Genomic DNA, 24,542 nt, shown 5'->3' on the forward strand with positions numbered 1-24,542 from the left:
TTCGATTAGCTTAGATTTTATGTTTCAATTAATCCAAAGTTTAAACAAGCCATACATATTGTGTGTAACAACAATGTTAATAGTAATTTAAAATGATTATAATTGTGTTGAATATATTCTGGCTTAGTACAATTGAACTGCGAGACAGCGAATGCGCATGCGTGCATAGACCAAAACAGCAGCGCACCCGGCTCCTCCTCACTTTTACAGTACGCTTGTTTACAGTTCATCGTGAAACGTCTTATTAAACCAACTTACCTGGCAACCCACTGTCCCCCCATATCCCAAAGATCAGTGCCATCGGCGGCTGGTAAATTTTCACCTACGGTTCGTCCACCGACACGATCTATAATGCAGCAAATAAGAAAACAATCTTATGAAAGAAACGCTTAAACGTTCTGAAGCCTTCTTTGACTGTTGACTACAGTTAAACGAAACAGTAACTGCATAAATCAATTTCGCAACGCACCTTTGGCTTCCAGCACGAGCACTTTCAGTTGCTTATTTCTTTTTTGCAGCTCGCGTGCAGCGCTGAGTCCAGAGAGACCTGCGCCCACAATCACGATATCACACGATTCCTGCTCACACATCATGCACGAGCTGTTGCACAAATGCATATAACGCTCCGATCTGACTGCAGAAAATAAGCCAGCAAGAGACAGTTGAAAGTTCGCATTTATTATCTGATAGTTGATTTACATGAGAGCTCGTGGACATTATCCTGATAAAGCTGAGAGAACGTGCAAGGGACACCGGAAGAAATCATAAAAAAAGTTTCTATCAGACCTCCCACTCTTCTTATTTTGCTTACACTTTATTCTGCACGTACAGAGACCTGTTGTACACTTTAAAATGTACTGTATTATTGCTGTGGTATATTATAGTTATTACTACATTTTGTTGCTGTGTAGCCTACTATTATGTAATATTAATTATAACATAAGTTGTAATTATTATAATTAATTGTAATATTAATGCTAGTATATTATAGTACACTTTGTTGCTGTGTACTATTATGTGATATTAATTATAATATTATCTGTAATTATTATAGGCCTAAATAATTGTAATATTAATGCTGTAGTATATTATAGTTGTTGCTACACTTTGTTGCTGTATGCTATTATGTAATACTAAATATTATATTAATTGTAATTATTATAATTAATTGTAATATTAATGCTGTAATATATTTTAGTTATTGCTACACTTTATTGATGTGTACTATTATGTAATATTAATTTGAATATTAATTGTAATCATTATAATTAATTGTAATATTAATGCTGTAATATATTTTAGTTATTGCTACACTTTATTGCTGTGTACTATTATGTAATATTAATTATAATATTAATTGTAATCATTATAATTAATTAAAATATGAATCCTGTAGTATATTATAGTTATTGCTAGGCTTTGTTGCTGTGTATTTTTATGTAATATTAATTATAATATTACTTGTAATTATTGTAGGCCTAATTAATTGTAATTATTATAATTAATTGTAATATTAATGCTGTAGTATATTATAGTTATTGCCACACTTTGTTGCTGTGTACTATTATATAATATTAATTATAATATTGATTGTAATTATTATAATTAATTGTTATATTAATGCTGTAGTATATTATAGTTATTGCCACACTTTGTTGCTATGTACTACTATGTAATATTAATTGTAATTATTATAATTAATTGTTATATTAATGCTGTAGTATATTATAGTTATTGCCACACTTTGTTGCTGTGTACTATTATGTAATATTAATTGTAATTATTATAATTAATTGTTATATTAATGCTGTAGTATATTATAGTTATTGCCACACTTTGTTGCTGTGTACTATTATATACTATTAATCATAATATTGATTGTAATTATTATAATGAATTGTAATATTAATGCTGTAATATATTATATTTATTACTACACTTTGTTGCTTTGTAGCCTAGTATTATGTAATATTAAATATAATATTAATTGTAATTATTATAATTAATTGTAATGTTAATGCTGTAGTTTATTATAGTTATTGTCACACTTTGTTGCTGTGTACTATTATGTAATATTAATTATAATATTGATTGTAATTATTATAATTAATTGTAATATTAATGCTGTAATATATTATAGTTATTGCTACACTTTGTTGCTCTGTATACTATTATTTACAGGAGTTGTATTGCAGTATAATACTATAATAGGTACTAAACCACGTTAAAAAAATTGCATTTATAGTAAAACTGTATAAAACCTGGATGATATTGTGTTTTGAACCTAGTATAGTAAATTATATAACTACAGTATACTATTGTATATGAAAATAAAACAATACTGGTCCAGAAGCACTTCCTGTTGTTTTTCAGTTCACATTTATTGCATTTTTTATTCAGTTCAAAATTTTCTGTTGGTTGTATTTTGTTCTAATTGTAATTAATATTAATATTTGTTCAGTGTTAAAAAACTTAAACAGAATGTGCTTTTGGACCAGTGTTCTTTATATCCTGAAAAATTGTGTATAACAGGTTTATATACTACAGATTACTACAGTACAGTAGCTAAATACTAGCTATAGTATACTATTTTTATAGGTGTAGTGGACAAAGTTATGCCTGGGCCAGAGGGGATATGCACAATATTTGCTTTAAGGACCCAGTCCCGGGTACAAAATTTCGTATTTTGACTCAATATAAAGTATTCTTTTAATCTTTAATGGTCCGTCATGTACCCCAGTAACACATATGAGATACTGTTTGAAAGCTTAGAGTCTCTACTTTCTGCAGATATGCATCACTTTGAGAAATCTTTTACTGTAAGAAAGTTATTTACACTTAATTTACACTATCACCCCCCCCCATAATTTTGTATATAATTTAATATTCACATATTTAATATTTTTCAAATATGACAAACATGGGCAAGTCTTATATCAAATGAAAGCTCTCATTCTCAGGAATAAGGCTACAGCGTTATTTTTGTTCTATTATCAACACATATCCAACAATTGTCGAATGAATAATAAGGTAAAAAATTGTCTTTTGTAAACGTATGTAAAAATTGAGTGTGGACTGCCTCAGATAGCACAAATAGCCACAAATGATACACCATCTTTTCTCTTAGGTCCCACTCTAAAAAATGAGTCCATTCACAGCATTTCCTTTGGTTGTGTGCATGAATAATCCCTTGCTATTTATTATATGTCCAAAACAAAAAATTAATATTTATATGAAAAATGTATATTCACACTCTTCAGTAAAATGAGAATAACTTTCGAATGTGACATGCTAAAGAGTTCATTCTTTTTTTGGGTGTTTACTGTCTGCTGCTGGTAACAACCAGAACTGTCTGCAGTCTGCTAGAGCACCCAGAAGAGTTATACACTATCAAAGGCAGTATTTACAACATAAAAAAGAAAATTTGGTGTTTCATCGTATGAAAAACAACATAAATAACACTATTGTCACAAACAGCAGCTTTTTATGTAACTTCAAAGGGTTTTCTTTAAAATGATATAAAGAAATTGCATTTATTCCACTGTATGTGGTTATGGGAGCACTTCAAATGTTTTTTGGCAGAAATTTAACTCCATAAGCGTATTATTCCTCCCATCAGTTGGAGTAAAATAACTTTTGTAAACATTATGATAGAGAAAAAATTTTTCCTCTGTACGCTGGCAATTGCTGGAATCAAACAAAACTGTCTGCAGGGAGCTGAGATACTCAGGGCCAGAGTTATACACTTTCAAATAAAAACTTTAGAAAAAAACCATCAAAAAGCGCCTATTTATTTTTGTGTTTATTAGAGGACTGACAACACATACAACCATGTTTAGCACTTTTAACAGTGTTTTATGTTATTTTAAAGGGTTTCCTGTAAAATGATACCAAACATTTGTATGTAAACCTCTGCATGTGGGTATGGGAAGCTTTTGAAATTGGGTAGGCCAAATCCAGGCGAAAATCCCCAAAATAGCTTCAGGGTGGAAGAAGTTAATGACCCCATTGCTTTGAGTAAATCATCAACATAAGTATAGCCTATTACAGATAGGTTCTGTCTTCCTGTTCTGGTGATGCTCCGCCCCCTTGTTTATCATTGTCTCTCCACCCACTGCCTATCTGTTTCCATAGATGTTGATTGTATCTGTTCTGTGATTGGTCCTTGTCTTGAATATACACTAAAAAAAAAATCGAATCTAATACTAATCTAGTTCATTCAACAACAAAATGTGTCTTGTCAGCTTTATTTAAAAATTATTTGTTCAGCCAACATAAAATTGTTGCATAAATTTAAACGATGAATAAAATAAGTTTTGCATCTCATTGGCTGAGGATTTTGCAGTGTATTATGGGTGATTGTGGTTCTGGCACCGTCTTGCAGAAGTGTATCACCAAGTATGTGAGTAATAAATGGCAAAGTGTGAGTCAATGAACTTGTTCTAATAGATTTAAGAGCGAAACCAACAAACTAACAAAGGTCTCCATGATAAGTTGTATTGAGCAACTGCAATATGATTGATTGAAAAATAAAATAGTTTTTTTCAATGTATTTATCTTATCAGTGGGATGTCTTTCATTAAGTTTGATAACTAGGATGTGTCCAAACATTTGCCTTTACTTTTACCAGCATACATACACACTATTTACTTCACTACACATACTGTATTACATCAATATAGCTAAAGAAAATGTAAACAATGGTTATGTAATGTATATAATGGTTACATTCAGACATCTCACAGACTTGCATTTGTTTATTTTGTCAGTCTGTCTGCTTTAAATGTTTTCCATGATCTGTCATTCTCACTGGACATTATCTAAACATGAGGTTACATTGATCAATCCAAGGTATATTAATCACAAGTGTTCATTGTAAAGGACTTTAGATTAATTTAAATGTGTTTTATTGTATTCTTTTTAAATAGCTATGATCACAATACTAATGCCTGATGTTTTAATCTACTCAAACAATCTAATCATTTGTTATCCCCTCCTTTGTTTTTCTGAGTGGAGTAACCAGTTGACATCTGAGACTGGTCTCTGTGGACCACATCACCATGGCACCACCTTCACATGATACCACAGGTGACTTGCAGTCTCACAATGTTGCCATTGAGAAGGTGAGGTGCATGAGATGGAGATCAGCTGCCCTTCAATGTAAGCTTCTATTTATAATTCAATTTCTTAAGTATGTGGCTTATTTTCTTGCTTGGTTAAACGCGGATGCAGCAAACTCCAAACCTGTTTTTCCAGTCGGTCGGCTTAAAAGCAGCCAAACTATTTCTTCTTTTGCCATGTAATGCGTAGTAGATGATGGATTTTGGTGAACAGTGAGGTTACAGGCTCTCGAAATATAGCAGGAGGAATAATAGAGTTTGTCAAAAACAAAAAACAAAGAGAACATAAAACAAGATGTATTTTGTTCTCTAACAGCCGGCAAGAAGAGAAAAACGCTTTTGCTTCGTGACTGTGTGCAAAAATGTTTTTGGGTCACCACAGGTAAGTTATTTTAACTTCCTCTTGCACTTTTACAGTATAAGCTTTGTTTCCTTTTTCTGTATGCATGATACCTGGATAACATATCAGACTTTTTGCGGTGATGCCATAGAATAACTGTTTTTGGTTCTTCAAAGAAACAGTCAAATGTTTTTAAAATAATAATTTCTTTCTTACATTTTTATAGTCTAAGAAACCTTTTCCTGCTACAAACAGAAAGGTTTTCTGGGTGTTGAATGTTCTTTATGGAATAAGAGAGCACAACAAAAACCTTTATTTTTAACAGTGCACATAATCATTATTGACAGTTTTTGGATTGCGTTTAGTCACTAGTTTGTTCATGTGCTGTAAATAGACTTTATCCCTGTTATGTTGATGTTAAATGCACTGATATTTCATACTGTAAACGTGATGAACATAATTAACTTATTCCCCGCCAGCCAATTTTTTAAAAGTTGCCCGCCAGCATTTTTTGCGATTTTCACAAAAGTTTCACAAAATGCATTCCAGGAAAATTTTCTTCTACAAATATATAAACATACAAATATATCAAATAAAGGAACAGACCATCTGCTTTCAAACAAACAAACAAACAAACAAACAAACAAACAAAACGGGAAAAAAGCCTTTCATCCAAATAAACGTACAGAAAGGTACACTTTTGTACCCAAAGAGTGCATATTAGTACTTCAAAAGTACATATTGGTAGTTCAATTTGTACCTAAATGGTACATATTAGGACATTTTTCAAAGGGTACTGCCCCAGTGACAGCATTTGTACCTTTATTTTTGGCAGTGTATCTATATTTTTTCTCTGCTTATAAACTCTTAAACATGGGTATTTTTCTTTAAAAATATTTGTTTTAGCACTGTCAGAAAAATATGTCCGAGGTATGCAGCAAAGCATTTGTGAAGCCACAACACACACAACCTTGAGGCGGATGGGCTACAACAGCAGAAGACCCCACCGGGTACCACTCATCTCTTGGACAGTTGAAGACTGGAAAAATGTTGCCTGGTCTGATGAGTCTCGATTTCTGTTGAGACATTCAGATGGTAGAGCCAGAATTTGGCATAAATAGAATGAGAACATGGATCCATCACGCCTTGTTACCACTGTGCAGGCTGGTGGTGGTGGTGTAATGGTGTGGGGGATGTTTTCTTGGCACACTTTATGCCCCTTAGTGCTAATTAAATGCCACGGCCTACCTGAGCATTGTTTCTGACATGTCCATCCATTTATGACCACCATTTACCCATCCTCTGATGGCTACTTCCAGCAGGATAATGCACCATGTCACAAAGCTCGAATCATTTCAAATTGGTTTCTTGAACATGACAATGAGTTCACTGTACTAAAATGGCCCCCACAGTCACCAGTCATCTCAACCCAATAGAGCATCTTTGGGATGTGGTGGAACACAAATCTCCATCAACTGCAAGATGCTATCCTATCAATATGTGCCAACATTTCTAAAGAATGCTTTCAGCACCTTGTTGAATCAATGTAAAATTAAGGCAGTTCTGGAGGTGAAAAGGGGTCAAACATAGTATTAGTATGGTGTTCCTAATAATCCTTTAGGTGAGTGTACAAATGTATAGAGACATATTTGTACCTAATCGTATATATCAGGCTCCTTTTAAAGAGTATTGCCCCATTGAAAGCTGAGGTACATATTTCAACCATTTTTTCTTACAATATATTTAAAGGAAAACACCACAGTTTTTCAATATTTTACTATGTTCTTACCTCAACTTAGTCAAATTAATACATACATATCTTTTTTCAATGAGTGCACTTCATCTTTGTACAGCGCGTCGTGAATGTGTTAGCATGTAGCCTAGCCCCATTCATTCCTTAGGATCCAAACAGGGATAAATTTAGAAGCCACCAAAAACTTCCATGATTTCCCTATTTAAAGACTGTTACATGAGTAGTTACACAAGTAAATATGTTGGCACAAAATAAAACGTGGTAAATTTTTAAGCAGATAAAAATGAGCACTATTGTATGGCGGAAGAGCACTTAGTTTGCAGCACTTCCACCTCGGTGCGCAGTAACATCATCACGTCTGACTACTCCTCAAACTTCTGAAGTAACGTTTTATTTCATGCCACTATACTTACTCGTGTAACTACTCATGCAACAGTCTTTAAATAGGGAAAACATGGAAGTGTTTGGTGGCTTTTAAATTCGTCTGTTTGGATCCTAAGAATGAATGGGGCAAGGCTAAATGCTAACACATTCACGACGAGCTGTACAAAGATTAAGTGCACGCATTGAGAAAAGATAGGGATGTAGTAATTTGTCTAAATTAAGGGAAGAGCATAGTAAAATATTGAAAAACGGTGGTGTTTTCCTTTAAAATAAAAATTTAAAATAATAAGTTGAATATATGCATATTGATTGTACTTAACAATTTAAGGAATCAAAAGTATTTTTACAGTGTAATGTGAAATGTCCGTCCATTTTGCAGCCTCTCTGATCAGCGTCACATAAAAGGAATTCCAAACATGAATGCACAAAAACGCTGCTTCTCAACAAGGTATTGCACAAGTTCAAAATATGTTACCCAGCAAGACATGCTCATTATTTCATGCTTTCTCAGCCGCTTTTAGTTTTCACCCTTCTCTCTCTTTTTTTTCCTTCAATCTCGCACAGTTTTCTAAACCAGCCTTGTGTTAGACGAACAAGTTTGTCCTCGTTGTCCTCATTTATGTTATTGACTCTGCTGGCAGTGTTCCTCAAAGCAAGTAAGTCTGATGTGCTTTCTACCATTTTTGAATGTGAGCACAGTTTGATAGACAGGTTTTCTTTCACATTCAGCTCACAGCACCCCTAACGTTCTTCAATAATCCTCAAACATTTCTCTTTAATGAATCTCTCATGAGAAAACACCGTAATGATGGTGGTCAGAGTTACAGAGCTTTGTAACTGTACAAGGTGGGGCCCATTATTTTCTCAATAGCTTACTCATCACCAGGCCCAGGGGAGAGATGGTCCGACCATTAAAATGTTTGTGCCTGACCCTGTAAATCTTAGCGATGGCTGTGCAGCTGGGTATAATATCAGTACAAATTGGGTACAAATTGTTTGTTTTTTAACTAAGGTCTTATATTACCAATTTGAATATAAGTGACCTCCTTATCAGAAGACAACTTTGCAAATAAATCTACACATTCTTTGAATCGTGCACCTCATTTTTGCATATCATTTGAATATTGGTACCTACAAATTTGAAATCTTTGCAGATGCGACTTTCGCACTTAAAGTGACTTCTAGTGGACCTCAAACTATACAGATGGCTCAAGGGGAACGTGTTACATTAGACTGCACCTTCGCGTCGACTCCAGAAGATGTAGGCCAGCTTGACATCGAGTGGTCCGTTGTCAGCCCAGATACAACACAAAAGGACCACATGGTGCGTAAGTCAGTGCATAGAAAGGAAATTAAGATTTGTCCTCCTTAGACACTGCTTTATGTAGTTTTATTATTATTATTTGTTAAATATCTACAGTAGGCCCACTTTCTTATTAAATTCATACATTTTAAAGGTCCACTGTGTAGATTTTTAGCTGCATCAGTTAGATTGCAATCAACGGATCAGTCCACATCTCACCCCTCCTTTTAGACCCTGTCCCAAATGGCGCACTTCATGTAGACTTTCGTTCTTGTGGCCTTAAATTGCATGTCCTCACTTAGTCTACGAGTCCCTAGGTTGTCCCATCTGTAATTTTCATGCTCTGAAGTGTGCTCATCTGCACCTTAAACGAAAGGATGCATCCTGCGGAGGTCCCATATGCAGGATGCATACGTCATCCACTCTGGTTTATTTAAGTTAAATGCTACATTTACAAGGCATAAGCATATTACGACAATTTACAGTTAAATTAGGGCTGGGAAAAGATTAATCACGATTAATCGCATACAAAATAAAAGTGATTTTTGGCATAATATATGAGTGTGTGCTGTGTGTAATTATTATGTACATATAAATAAATTCACACACATTTATGTATGTATTTAAGAAACATTTATATGTGTATATATATTTATTTATATTTTTATATATTCTATATTATATATAAATTTAAAAAAATGATATAGAAATTAAAAAATCTGACATAAATATATATGTATGTGTGTGTTGTTAAATATACACAATAATTACACACACATATATTATGCAATAAATAACTTTTTTTTGTATGCGAGTAATCGCGATTTATCTTTTCCCAGCCCTAGATTAAATTTATAATTGTTAATATTCTGAAAGAAGACAGTCTTTATAACGTATGCAGCCTACAAATGCGACCTCAATGCAGCCTTCATTTAGGGCTATTGTAGAAAAATGACGCCGACTCCCGTGTAAAGGGAACCGTGGTGTATGTAGATAAAATAGTTAATCTCAGTATGTAATTAATATACAGTATGAACTGTACCTTTGCTTGTATCTCTGAAATCTAAAATGTATTTTATGTAAAACAGATCTTTCAATCTCTTTTCTATTAGATCATGTCATATACAGCTGGAAGGAAATATGTCCATGGTGACAGTGCTTTCATGAAAGGTGTGGATTTCACAGCTGCTGACCCCGCCCAGGGCGACGCATCACTCTCAATCGCATCACTCACCGCTGATCATGCTGGAACATATCAGTGCAAAGTAAAGAAAGCCCCCGGTGTGGACAGTCGAAAGATCTCACTGGTCGTACTGGGTAATGCAGACTATTTCACTCAAGTAATTTATCGGACAAATTAACTACAACCCACATATTAAGTATACTAATTAGATTTTGGCTGATGAGTGTGTATTTACAAAATCTGGAGGGCTACTTTTTATATAGTCTACTCAAAACATTTTTTTGTTTTACTTGTTGATTTTACTAGTTGATGTTTTATCATTGTTTAAAATTTTAACATACATAAAAGCAGCCAAGCTAATAAAACATATATAATAAATTAATATTAAAATTGAGGCTATTAATAGAATGTGCTTTGGTGGGTAACTCACAGACTCTGTGCGGGCAACCAAGGGGGCCTTGAAGTGAAAAAGGTCATATTGTATAGTAAAGGGGGTCGCACACCGGCCGTGCAGCTTAGCGCCGTGCCGTTCTAAAAAACTTGAACAAATTGCTTATACGCACACCGGCGCCGACAGGTGGTGCCTGTCCGCGCCACCCAGCTACGACTCAGGAAGTTGCTCAAATCCCTGTCGCCCCACAGAGCGTCACTCACATAGTTTAACATTAAATAACACCACATTTGTCCCAAATCATTAACATTGGCTGCTAACGTATATTTAGCATTTTGAAGTAGATGCTATCTGACGAAGCTCGCGCTATTTAATGTGCACTTCCGGTTTACGATACCTCCGAGTTGTCCCAGACGCGACTTGGCACGACGCTGAACTGCGCGGCCGGTGTGCGACCCCCTTAAGAATTCTTAATATGTAAATATTATATTCCCATTAATGTATACCTTCAGTATCCTCTGCCATTATAGTCTGACACAAAGCAGGTCAAACATTAAAATTGTTTTCTTTAACAGATAAAGAAAATAAAACATGAACTACACACTTTTTTCTAACTACCCGTACACTTAAAGAACCTTTATTTACTATACAGAACCTAAAGGTTCATCAGATGTTGAAGGCGGGGTGCACGATCTCTGAAAGCCAATGTTGATATTTAAAATTACCTGAACAAACACGTCCATACCCCAATAGAATCTGGACCTTCTTTTGATAGACCCACCCCACACATACGCAACCCAGGCAACGATGTCGATTAGTAGACACGCCCCTTACTGCTGATTGGTTACAAGTGTGTTTTGATACTCGGCCCGACTCCCTTTTTCAAAGCGTTTCTCAAAAATCGTGCACCCAGCCTTTAAGTTCTTTACTGAAACATAGTCCAAACCACCCATTCTCACCAAGATGCGTACAAATGACGAGGTGTGATTATCGTGCAATATGCGCCGGGTTCCGCTTTTGCGTGCATGTGATGCGCCAGTCCTTCCCGTTCACTTATATCACGAATCATTTCGTGTCGTTTTATTTATTGGTTTCTCATTTGTTTTTTTGTTTTTAAACCATTTTCGCTTGGGTTTAGGGGTTAGATTTGGGTTTTGCTTTAGGATGTAATTCAATATATAGGTTTCTCCATGTTTCGTCTATTTTTAAAACATCGGTCGCTTGGAGTTGAGGTTCGAATCAGGGTTTGGGTTAGGATGTCATTTTATGTTACAAAAAGTTGTTCTAACCCAAAACCCAAGCGACAATGTTAAAAAAACAGAAAACAAATAATAAAAAAACAATAAATAAAGAGACACAAAACGATTTGCCATGTGGGTGAATGGGAAGGACTGGCGTGTCATATGCTCGCAAAGGAGGAATTTGCACGATAGTCACACTGCGTGTCATTTGTACGCATTTTGGTGAGAATGGGTTGGTCCAAAAATGGTTATGGGGCATCACGTAACACTTTTATTTTGTAATGCATAATTACACAATGCAATTATTTTAACATTCTTGTGTTTGTATGTGTATAAAATCAGGTTTATTTTGTCTTTGTGGCAGTAAGGCCGTCTGTGCCCAAGTGTTGGGTGGACGGAGGCGCAGCGGTGGGTGAGCCGGTGTCACTGCGCTGCAGGACGGATCGCGGCTCTGCACCTCTGCTCTATTCTTGGAAGAGAGAGAGCGGTGGTCCCATTCCTTTAGATGTTGTTCAGAGTAAGTACAACCACTACACCGGAAAAAAAAGGATTTGTTGGTTCAAATTAAAAAAGTAAGTTACCTTGTTGCCTCAAAATGTTTTGTTAATTCATCTTAAAAATAATAGTTGCAACTAATATTTTTAGGTTGAAAAAAAAAAGTATTTTTTGAAAGGGATAGTTCACCTTAAAATGAAAATTCTGACATCATTTACTCATCCTCATGTTGTTCTAAACCTGTGTGAATTTCTTTTTTCTGGTGAACATAAAAGAAGATTTTTTTTTTTTAAATGATGGTAAACACACAGCAGATAGTGACCATTGACTTTGATAGTAGGAAACCCAGTAAATTCCATCATATTTTTGTATTCCTATAGTCAATGGACACTATATGGTGTGTGTTTACCATCATTTCTCAAAATATCTTCTTTTGTGTTCATCAGAAAAAAGAAATTCATACAGGTTAGAACAACATGAGGATGAGTTAATGATGACAGAATTTTCATTTTAAGAACTATCCCTTTAAGTTGAACCAACTTTTTTACAGTGTGGTGTTAATAGGATGCTGGTCACCAATTTCACTAGTAATGTACTGTAGATGATTCATGCACAATTTTGTATTATTCCATCTCATTCAGGGCATGTCCTTAATTAAATGAATGTATCCACCTGGGATGCTTTTCAATCTGATTTTAAGAGGTTCCCATGTATGCTAGACATTTGTATGGTGCCTTTTCTTCTTTAGTTAAAGATATTCATAGTTTGTTTTATAAGACAGTCACTTGTCACCTTATTCAACATCAAACTTGTTTTAGATCAAAACTTTTCTGAAGATCGAGTGAGTCCAGACTGTTGACTGTGTTTATTTCTAGATTCCCTCACAGGAGAGCTTCTTATCAGTAACCACTCCATAAACCACATGGGGGTCTACTCATGCGAAGTCTCAAACGCTGTTGGAAAAGAAAGCTGTCGGCTTAACCTTCAAGCTGTAAAGCGTAAGTGTGTGCATGCACTCGAATTGCCAATACAACACACACTGTTGATTTGAAAAGCCAAGCATTTGCGCGTATGACTGATTTTTTTCTTAATCTTTCATAGCTCCGAACAAAGCGGGAGTCATCGCAGGCACTGTTGTTGGATGTCTGCTGCTTATCATAATAGTGCTGCTGGTTATATGGCTTCTTATCTTTAAATGTGATAGAAATCCACATGATAAAGAGTTCTCCAATGAGATCAGGTGATATATCACTTCAGATAGTTTGATGATAATAAACATGCACATTTCTGATGTCTTTAAATTTGTCTTTAAAGAGAGGATGTTCCTCCCCCTGAGAGTCGCCCTACCAGCCGTGTGTCCAGCTTTCGATCGGGTGTGGCCTATAGCCAAGTGGACCAAACTCATAAAGCATATTCTCCTTCAACTAACACCAGCCACAGCACAGCGAAGTATGACAGCAGATTCGGCTATCCAGTGTGATAGCGGAGGTGTTAAACGTACACTCTTAAAATAGAGGTTATTTGTCAGGCTGTATGGTGGGAAACTAATGGAAACTAATTTGGGAAACTAATGGATCTTCAGGGATATCACTAGGAAGGACCCTTTCTAGCATCTTTACTTTAAAGTTTGCATGTTATGCTAATTTGAATATGCAAAAAAAAATTGTTTTTTTAAGACATTGAGTACTCACGGCAAGGGTTCAATTAAAGATTTCCTCTTTGTAATGAGATTTCATGTTTTTATGTATTTAGTTTTGTTTATGTGTTTTTTATGTCTGGATATTTTCTATGATTTTGAGTGTCTCTAAAGTTTGTTTTGCAAAAAAAAAAAAAAAAAAAAAACACAAATTTTTTGTAATTCAACTTGAAGACTGATGATCTCTCTGTATGTTTTTACTTGATAAATTTCTTTGTTTTACTTTTTTGGTCTTCTTTGTCTCTGTCAAGGTCTTGCACTAATAATACTAGGTCATTGTCTGATTAGCACTGACCATAACCCAATTGTATGAAAGTTCATATGTCGTTTGTACGTCTACTTGAAAACAACCTCTGTCTGAAGTCAGGTTTTGTCATTTATTTTTTAATTTATCTTGCAGGCTAATAAATGTTAATATGTAATGCTAATATAAACATTTATATATTTGTCTTTTAAGTACAAGTAACTTATAAGAATTAACAATGAACTGGTAAATGCTAAATAATAAAGTGAAAAATTAATGTATTTTATGTTATCCACTCAGGCACCACTAGAGGGTGTCAGTGTTCACTACGTCGATTTAAAGGGAAGGGGGCCAAAGACTATTGATGTTAACAAGATACCGCGGTCTGTTACTGTGAATGGGATACGCCGGTAACTCTAGAGACGGAAGTCCCGCCTTCTAGTAAAAAGAGCCAACCACGGTTCTGGCTAGAGATATACAGCTACGGGCAAATCTCGCGATATGTAAGGTTTCGGGGGTAGGATTAGGATAAACAACAGCGGTTCTGGCTAGGTAAAATACAGCTACGGCCTAATTTACATTAATTGTTGGGGTTAGGATGGAAACAGAGCTCATCCGCCGAAAATGTACGAGATTTTGCCCGTAGCTGTATCCCTTCTAGCTACAACCGTTCTGCACGCAGCGTTGTGGACCTTTGCGCATGCGCAGTAGTTGCAGAAACGCGAGGTAGATATATTTTAAGCGCTACTTACGCTTAAGAAAAACAATTTGTGGTATAGTTGCTGTCAGATGTAATAATTGCTTATAAATAAGATGCTTACTTGTGACTTTAGCAAGGAATTTTCGAGTTACCTGCCTTCCCCCATTCAAGTAGATTGAATCGTTTGTCTCGTATGCTGCCCGGATGCTTTGCATTATGGCCGCGGAGTGCGGAGACTTTCCTTAAGGGGACTTTGGGGAGCGCACACATGTAGTCTGTACTGCGCATGTGCAGTCGTATTCTCACGCTTTGCTTACTAGGGTGAATTGAATTTGCAGTAGGGTAGTCATCATGAAGGCTCTCAGAGGCATGGTGAGCGGAGCCGTAAACGAAATATCATCCGCCGTTACCGGGAGCAAACACGTCGCCGTTCGGGAAAATGTGCTTGCCGTTACTCGTGACTACATCTCTCAGCCGAGATTGAGTGAGTGTGCAGAAGGGCCCTTTATAAACAAACCCACCTAACGGTCTTATTATGGGATGAATGTGTTTTTTATGATGTGTTTGGCGCAGATAAGGAATGACATGATGTGTTTAAAAGCAGCTTTTAAACATTATCGGCGAATTATTAAATAGATAACGTCTGTCATCCTTTATGATCCATAATCCTCGTAGCAGGTGAGTCCAGGGTCATCGGAAATTTAAGCCTGCTAATGATACAGGGATTGTTTCTTGCTTATGCATTTGGTTTAGTGTGGTCATAATAAAATAAATGAAAGATGGATTATATTATAAACGCATGTGAATGTGATGTTTGTAAATCATGATGCAGATTTCGCTCTGTGCAATGGAGGAAACGCGTAGTGGCCGCAGCATCACTAACTGCGCTGATGACGTCACGGCATCCAGCATCAATACATTCCCCTTTGATTTTGTAGCCCTATTGATTCTTTATGATAAAACATTATAGTTTACTTTATATCTACTGTTTAGTATATGCATTTAAAGTATTATTGTATCTACTGTTATAAACTGTAGTAAAATTCCTACAGGATGAACAATAATCTTTATTTTATTATTAAGCATAATATAGTATTAAAATGAAAGTGTACTGCATTTAATCAATTAAACTTTAATTAATAATACTACTACAGAATACTATAATATACATTACACATTTTTTTGTAATTAATATACTACAATAAATTATAATTTACTATACAGTAATAAATACTATAATGTATTAGATGTTTCTTTTTTTAAGTTGGTTTGTGTTTATAATTTGATCTGGACTTTGAAAACACATTTTTGACATGCATCTGTTATTGTGTGAATAGCATATAAAACCGTGGCTGGTGTTAATGGACCCCTGGTGATTTTGGATCAAGTGAAGGTATTGCATTTCTATGATATTTACTGTTATTCTGTTTAGCATCTCGGGATGCATAATGATTAATTGCGATTAATCTATAGGAGAATAAAAGTTTTTGTTTACATCATATATGTGTGTAAACTGTGTATAATAGTTATATATATATATATATATATATATATATATATATATATATATATATATATATCAAGTAGTTATATATAATATAAATTACATAAATATACAAATGTATATACACATGTAAGCATTTCTAAAATATATACATGCATGTGTGAGCATTTACCTATACAAAGTTATTATACACAGTTCACACACACATATATGATGTAAACAAAAACTTTTATTCCGCTATAGATTAATCGCGATTTATTGTTATGCATCCCTATTAGCATCCCTGTGTACAGTAGCATCACAACAGTATATCCATTATTTACATGCATAAAGCAAACAAAATGTCCATTGACTGTAAAAATGTGCATGTTATCATACGAAATGACCAGTAACACTCACATATATGTTCATATAGCCAGTCAGTGGCTGGATTTTGCGTAAAAAAAGGCCGTTGTTCTATAATGTACTGTTTACAAGTTGTTAAATAACATTTATGGGTTTGGTGAAGTTTCCCAGGTATGCCGAGATCGTCCATCTGACACTGCCTGATGGCACCAAGAGGAGTGGACAAGTGCTGGAGGTCACCGGATCCAAAGCTGTGGTTCAGGTCAGAGACTGAGATCATCCAAATGCACTTTTACTTATATGTGTTATCGGATTAGATGCCATTCCTTATTGTTTCATTTTTAGGTGTTTGAGGGAACATCTGGTATTGATGCCAAAAAAACCTCATGTGAATTTACAGGGGACATTTTGCGCACACCTGTATCTGAGGATATGCTGGGTGAGAATTGTGCTAATGGTAAAGTTACGTGTCGTTTTTTCATTATGTGTATCTGCTAAAACTCATGCGTTGTCGCAGGTCGTGTCTTCAATGGATCGGGAAAGCCAATCGATCGAGGACCACCAGTGCTGGCAGAAGATTACTTGGACATTATGGGTACGTTCTTCTGTATATTATTTGATTGGAGTTTTCTTTGTGGTAAAGCACATGGGCTAGCCTGGTACCAATTTCCAGTTTTTCCGTAGGTCAGCCAATTAATCCTCAGTGTCGTATTTATCCTGAGGAGATGATCCAGACTGGAATCTCTGCCATTGATGGAATGAACAGTATTGCCAGAGGGCAGAAAATTCCCATTTTCTCTGCAGCTGGTCTACCCCACAATGAAGTGAGACCACAGTTGTCTGTTTTCAATGTTTTTCTTTTGTCTCATCTTGGTAAACCCTTGAAATTTTGATAAATAAAATTTTACTTTATTTCCAAAATATATTTAAGTTAGCCCAGGTATCTGATGTAGTCATCTAAAGAGTAAAATGATATAATAATAATATAAATAGAAACAGATAGGAAAAAAATAATTTGTTTATTATATTTTTTCTCTCTCACTTTGCTTTTATAAAACCTTTTTTTTTTTTTTAGATTGCTGCACAGATCTGTCGTCAGGCAGGATTGGTAAAGAAGTCCAAAGATGTGATGGATTACAGCGAGGAAAACTTTGCCATCGTGTTTGCTGCCATGGGGGTGAGGAGTACATACAAGTTTGCAGTCTTAATGTATTTAAACCTCTGGGATATCTTCATGATGTTAGTTTTATCTTTAGGTCAATATGGAGACTGCAAGATTTTTTAAGTCCGATTTTGAAGAGAACGGGTCCATGGACAACGTGTGCCTCTTTTTAAATTTGGCCAACGATCCCACGTTAGTATCCTCTCAAATTAGTGCTGCCTCACGATTAGTCACGACTAATCATTTGCAGAATAAAAGTTTTTTTTACATAATATATGTGTGTGTACTGTGTATAATAATTATGTATATATAAATACACACACATACATGTAGAATTTTAAGAAAAAAATATATTAATATAATAAATATTTATATTTATATATAATATAAATTATATATAAATATAAACATGTATATACACATGCAAATATTTCTTAATTAAATACATGCATGTCTGTGTGTGTATTTATACATAATTATTATACACAGTACACACACATATATTATGTAAACAAAAACTTTTATTATGCAAACGATTAGTCACGACTAATCGTGAGGCAGCACTATCTCAAATATTGCTAAAATTCACCCAAAATAAAAATGCTGTTATTATTTATTTGCTAAACATGGATTATTGATTTCAAAAGTTAAACTTGAAAACTTTGATTTTGTAAATCATATCAACTGATTCGTTGAAAGATCTGACACAAGTCAAGTAAAATGACACTGTGTCAATAATGACAGATTTTTGAGTGAACTCTTTAGTGTTTTGGTTTAACTTTGATGTAATGGGTTAACTTAACCAAAAAGTTAAATTTGCCGTTGCACAATTGAACGCATCATCACGCCTCGACTTGCACTTACATCAGCTGAGTTTCTGGCCTACCAGTGTGAGAAACACGTGCTGGTCATATTGACTGACATGAGCTCCTACGCCGAAGCTTTACGAGAGGTACGACATGAAGCTCTGTTTGGAAAGTTTTTAAGCTCTGGTTTATTCTGTGCATTAAACTCAGTCATTTCTTCAAGGTCTCTGCGGCTAGAGAGGAGGTGCCCGGCCGACGTGGTTTCCCAGGGTATATGTACACTGATCTGGCCACAATATATGAGCGAGCCGGACGCGTGGAGGGACGAAATGGCTCCATCACTCAAATCCCAATCCTTACTATGCCCAATGATGGTTAGCAAACATCTCCATTGTGCACTTTCATTCTTAAACCAAGGCAGGATTCGCTTCCTCTTAACTTCTCATCCACAGATATCACCCATCCTATTCCGGATTTAACGGGTTACATCACTGAGGGTCAAATTTATGTAGACAGACAACTTCACAACAGACAGGCAAGTCCTGGAAACAAGTAAAACTGTGCATGAATTATATACATGAACATTTGATTAGATTTTATTATATTTTTGTAGATCTACCCGCCAATCAATGTACTACCTTCTTTGTCCCGACTGATGAAATCAGCCATCGGCGAGGGGATGACACGCAAAGATCACTCGGATGTTTCCAATCAGCTGGTAAGTGGGTCAGTGACAAAAACGGTTGAGGCAGGATGAGAAATTCAAAAATCTTAAAAAAAAAAGTTTATTTCAATGCACATAGTGTATTTTTGTCAATTTTATGCAATAAAAAATTACATTTGCATCATTTTTATGAAAGTTAAGACTGAATGGACCTGATAATGTCAAATGGTGTAACTAAAATATTTTATCCACCTTGATGGCATGTAAGCGTAATCATAAAAAAATAAAAAATAATAATAACAATAATAATAAAATATAATTTTTTAAATATTTGTCTGGGCATATGCTGAAAACAGCTTTGTTTTCTGAATAATCTTTGACAAATGACGTAACAATGTATGTAAAAAAATCACATTATACTATACTAGATTATTATATTTTTTCCACATTTTTTTGAATATATTTATATTAGGGATGGGACGATTACCGGTTTCACGATTAACCATGATAAAATGTCCTGACAGTTAGTATTATCATTTAAAATTTAATTATCATTACAACCGTGTTTGATTACCGTGATTTTGAAAACTCGCGTTAAATCCTGTCCAGCCAGATTCAGTTTGACGCAGGCGCGCACATGCATCATAGTTTTTTTGCACAAGAAGGCATTTAAGGGATAATGTATTGTGTTCATTCACGGTAAACTTATTGGATAAATTTATTTATATATTTACCACAGAAATAATTTCAGGGACATGAAATATTTGTTTAATATTTCATGCCCCTGAAATTATTTCTGTTTTGTTCAAATGTTTTCAGTGTGTGTATCAGTTCTTTTTGAACACTTCCATCTCATTTTAACAAAACCATGATAATATTGATAACCGTGATAACTTTGGTCACTATAATCATGATATGAAATTTTCATACCGTCCCATCCCTCATTTATATTTTCATAAAAAAAAAATACTAGCTACACCAATTGACAGACCGGTTACACCTCATTGACATTTTTGCAATTATCACCCAAATATTCTTTCAAAAAAATAAATACATAAATAAAACCAGAAATTTTAGACTTGGTCCTCAAAAGAGAGTGTATGCACATTTTAACATACATCAGCACCATTGTTTTGTCTCAAGGTGCACACAAATATAGTTTTTTGTAAGGTTTGTTTGTAAAAACTACTTAAATGTCCTAAATTAACTTAAACCTAATCCTGGTATTAATCTAAATCTAAATTTGCGTTCAACTACTAAAATTCATTGATAGAAACACTTAAATCATTACTTTAAAAAAACATGTTATACTCATTTTAACCTGTGGAGGCCGCCATTATGTAGTTGATGACGCGTAATGGTTGTTGTGAAATATTACTAAAGTTTACTCTGGTAAACACTATAGTTTTTCATCTGAGAATTTTTTATTTTCCACCCACACCTCTCAGAGCGCCTTTATTTTGATCTTTTATCATTAGTATGTTTTCAGTATTATTTTTCATTTATGTTACCCTCTGATGCTGTATTTTAAATTAAATGCAGACCAATACCGCCACCTGCTGTCTGTGTGCATTTATAACTCTCGTCTTCTGTTTCACATCTTTTTATGATCTACTGATTGAAGACTTATCTACCTCGATTTGGCATTAATAGGACAGGTTTTATACTACTATTTGACTTCATGTATAGTGATTGAAAACAAAATGACAGCCTCTGATAAAAAAAAAGATTTTTTAAAGTTTATTAAAACTATAACATTTGTATGGTTTTTATTCTCATATTGACAATCCCAGTTACTACCTTTTAAGTCATTTCAGAGCCACTGCTATCATCAAAACAAGGTTTTCTTTACAGTCCCCCTTATCTGCCATTGGACAGATTTGTTTAGTAGCTTCATGAGATTGTTTTTTGTTTCCTTCATATTGGCCTTTATGTACACATTGAGTATAGAAATTTAAGGAGTTTATAACAAAGCTTCTTTCTATTTAGTATGCATGCTATGCCATCGGAAAAGATGTGCAGGCAATGAAGGCCGTGGTTGGAGAAGAAGCGCTGACAGCAGATGACTTGCTGTACTTGGAATTCTTACAGAAGTTTGAGAAGAACTTTATAGCTCAGGGTAAGTAGTGCCACTTGTTCAACAGTCTTGAACAAAAAAATTAAATGTAATAGTAGCAAACATGCCTAACATATTTCGTGTCACAGGTGCGTACGAGAACCGAACTGTGTTCGAAACATTGGATATCGGCTGGCAGCTCTTGAGAATCTTCCCCAAAGAGATGTTGAAGAGGATTCCTCAGAGCACTTTGGCTGAGTTTTACCCTCGAGATTCAAAGCATTAGTTCTTCTTCTTTTCTCAATCAATCAGTCAGTCAATGTCATTGGTGAATCTTCTACAGTAATACATGCTACTCAATCTCTGCTACTCTAAGTCAAGTACACTGTTGCTCCAGTAGTGAATGGAATACCAAGTTGTTATTCATGCTGCTCTTGAAATTTATTTGATATGTAAGTGTTGCTAAATAGAAAAATATATTGTGTGAATTTAGTCGCTCTGTTGTTGCACTGGAAGGTCAGAGATGTTCAGTGTGCTCAGTGTTTTGGTATGATGAAGTGGTGTGTGTGATGTGGCAATGGGCTTTTTTTTTCTCATAGTCTCGCTTCGTTACTTTAAAACAATTGACTGAAAAGTCTGCATCACAGCACTGCCTGATGTTTCTTTATATCAAAGGTGCCACGTTTGAGTATATATATCGTCTTACTGTATTTATGGACTTGACATCATTATAATTATTTCACTATATAAAACAGATTTTGAAAAGAATGTAAATATGTTAAGAATACATACATATTATAGTTGGACAAACACAAAGTGAGCAATAGTACGTTTTCTATTTCTTTGTTGGCATTTACTTTTTATTTATTGTAGTTCTCATGTTTACATTTCGTAAAAGACGGTGTTGGTAAGAAAATTAATTTATTCTAATCAAATGTGTCATTATTTATTATGGTTGTGTAAAAAAATTATTTATGTTGTTACCATGAATTGATGTACAATGGTAAAATGTGTTAGTGTTTTTATGTTTAGTGCATGGAAGCTACTGTATGTTGTAAATGTGTATGTGACCACTTGCTTAATAAACTATGCTGTGGTATAAATAAATGGTGATATGAATAATAATAATTGCAGTGATGCAATGTAAATTTTTTAACTATAATAATATCGATTAATATTAATGTTGATAAACTAATACTGCTGTAATATGTTTAGAAAAAAATGTATACTAGGCATTTTTACTAAATGGGTGATTCTCACGAAACCATTGAAACACCACGGCACTAATGATTTTAGCTTTCAAATGTGTAATATAGTAACATTAAAAAGCATCAGAATTAACACAATACTGTGTTCTACCTTGCACAATGTGTGATTTCAACATAAGAATTTATAAATGTAAATTTTATCTCATTTTCTGCTGAAATTCTCATTACCGCAATGTGTCCGGCTGTGTTTGAACATGCGTTATGTTGTAATTTAATCAAATTAACACAAAAATATTAAGAAAAAAATAAATGGATGTTTTGCTAGACTACTTTAGATGACAGAAAAAATATTTACTAAATATTCATGTATAATAATAATGAAGAAAAATTAGGAAAATTATGTGTCCATGCCTGATGTTCTCATCCTCCGCAACACAATTTGAGAACAGTTTAAGCACACATACAGAATTTTAATAAAGTTTGATTTTGAGTGACCAAGCACATGGACCAGTTACTTCAAGATGGCTACCAGGTAAGATCATTTTTTTACAGTTAATTTGAAATATTGTCTTGTCAGAATGCTTACACGACATTTTGATTATCATTACCGCAACAGATGCTTATTAAATGTTAATTTAATTAATAGAAGCATAATACTTTGATTTTAAATGCATGTGCAGAATCTCCAAATTATGTTCTTTCAGGTTTGTCATGTCATTTTGAAAATATGTCAGTGTTGATGTTTTCTGACTGTTGCGGTTATGAGATTTTTTAGGACTAATTTTTTAAATTATGTTACAAAAAGTGTTAAATGATAAGTAAAAGTTTTTAAATTAATGTTCCCATTTACTCCAGACTTTGTTTTTCAATGTCTGGTGGGAAAAAAAGTAAATTTAAGCAATTTTTACATTTTCATGCATTTTCAAGTTTTGGTGAGAATCACCCAAATATGTGTAATGTGATATTAGCAGGCTCAGGCTCGGACAGCCCCAGCTCAATTTAAAAGAAAACACCACCCTTTTTTAATATTTTACTACATTTTTACCTCAACTTAGACAAATTAATACACACCTATCTTTTTTTCAATGCGTGCTGTGCACTTTAAATTTTTGTACAGCGCCTCGTGAATGTGTTAGCATTTAGCTTAGCCCCATTTATTCCTTAGGATCCAAACAGGGATGAATTTAGAAGCCACCAAACACTTCCATGTTTTCCCTATTTAAAGACTGTTACATGAGTAAGTATGGTGGCACGAAATACATTTTTTGTTTGAAGCCATAGGAATGAATGGGGCTAGGCTAAATGCCAACACATTCAAGAAGCGCTACAATAGGGTGGCCATTCGTGCCAGTTCCGCCGGACACGTCCCGAACATGTTTTCGGGTTCGTTCTCTGGAAGTCGCCTTGCTCGACCGCATACATCATCACATTTCAGTTAAGAAATTAAAATTTATTTCTTTTAAGACATACAATCATTGTAGTTTCATTCTTACCTTGAAATGTAATGGTTGCTTTTCTGAAATTAAACCCGAAATATTAAACCTTGATGACGTATGCGGTCGACCAACGCGACTTCCGGAGAACGAACCCGAAAACATGTTCGGGACGTGTCCGGCGGAACTGGCACGAATGCCCATCCTACTGTACAAAGATTAAAAGTGCACGCATTAAAAAAAAAGATGGGTATGTATTAATTCATCTAAGTTGAGGTAAGAACATAGTAAAATATTGAAAAATGGTGATGTTTTCCTTCAAATCATGCTTATTAGTACCTCAAAAATAGATATTGGTACCAAATGTATAGATATTTGTACCTAAATGGTATTATTAGAACCTTTATACCTTTTTTGGTAAATGGTATTTTAGAACCTAAAAAATTTGAACACACTCAGGGATTTTAAAGGAAACTTGCTCAATTGTAATCACAATATTCTGAAAACACTATCA

The 24,542-nt window shown here is 34.5% G+C and overlaps 3 protein-coding genes across 3 annotated transcripts in view; 2 read left to right on the forward strand and 1 right to left on the reverse strand.

Moving 5' to 3' along the window:
- Nucleotides 1-767, reverse strand: part of LOC129447135 (probable flavin-containing monoamine oxidase A) — a 43,252-nt gene extending 42,485 nt beyond the window's left edge. Inside the window, exons 1-2 of the mRNA XM_073874124.1 lie at nt 470-767; nt 259-346 (exon numbers count right to left, since the gene is read on the reverse strand). Coding sequence (XP_073730225.1) covers nt 259-346; nt 470-617 — 236 coding nt within the window. The 5' untranslated portion in view covers nt 618-767. The remainder of the gene's footprint in view (nt 1-258; nt 347-469) is intronic.
- A 3,717-nt stretch (nt 768-4,484) lies between these two features.
- Nucleotides 4,485-14,130, forward strand: vsig8a (V-set and immunoglobulin domain containing 8a). Its single transcript, XM_055206882.2, has 10 exons — nt 4,485-5,160; nt 5,437-5,502; nt 7,977-8,045; nt 8,162-8,253; nt 8,752-8,921; nt 10,013-10,217; nt 12,080-12,232; nt 13,086-13,208; nt 13,312-13,450; nt 13,525-14,130. Exons 2-10 carry the CDS (start codon nt 5,483-5,485, stop codon nt 13,688-13,690), a joined length of 1,137 nt encoding a protein of 378 aa, XP_055062857.2. The 5' UTR covers nt 4,485-5,160; nt 5,437-5,482; the 3' UTR covers nt 13,691-14,130.
- Nucleotides 14,131-15,125: 995 nt separating this feature from the next.
- On the forward strand, nt 15,126-22,515 carry atp6v1b2 (ATPase H+ transporting V1 subunit B2). Its single transcript, XM_073874125.1, has 14 exons — nt 15,126-15,334; nt 16,188-16,243; nt 16,863-16,961; nt 17,045-17,138; nt 17,217-17,294; nt 17,384-17,523; nt 17,775-17,876; nt 17,956-18,050; nt 18,687-18,813; nt 18,891-19,041; nt 19,120-19,202; nt 19,281-19,385; nt 21,321-21,450; nt 21,537-22,515. Exons 1-14 carry the CDS (start codon nt 15,202-15,204, stop codon nt 21,671-21,673), a joined length of 1,530 nt encoding a protein of 509 aa, XP_073730226.1. The 5' UTR covers nt 15,126-15,201; the 3' UTR covers nt 21,674-22,515.
- Nucleotides 22,516-24,542: the final 2,027 nt, after the last annotated feature.

This window comes from Misgurnus anguillicaudatus, chromosome 12, assembly GCF_027580225.2.
Source record: "Misgurnus anguillicaudatus chromosome 12, ASM2758022v2, whole genome shotgun sequence".
Taxonomy (NCBI): domain Eukaryota; kingdom Metazoa; phylum Chordata; class Actinopteri; order Cypriniformes; family Cobitidae; genus Misgurnus; species Misgurnus anguillicaudatus.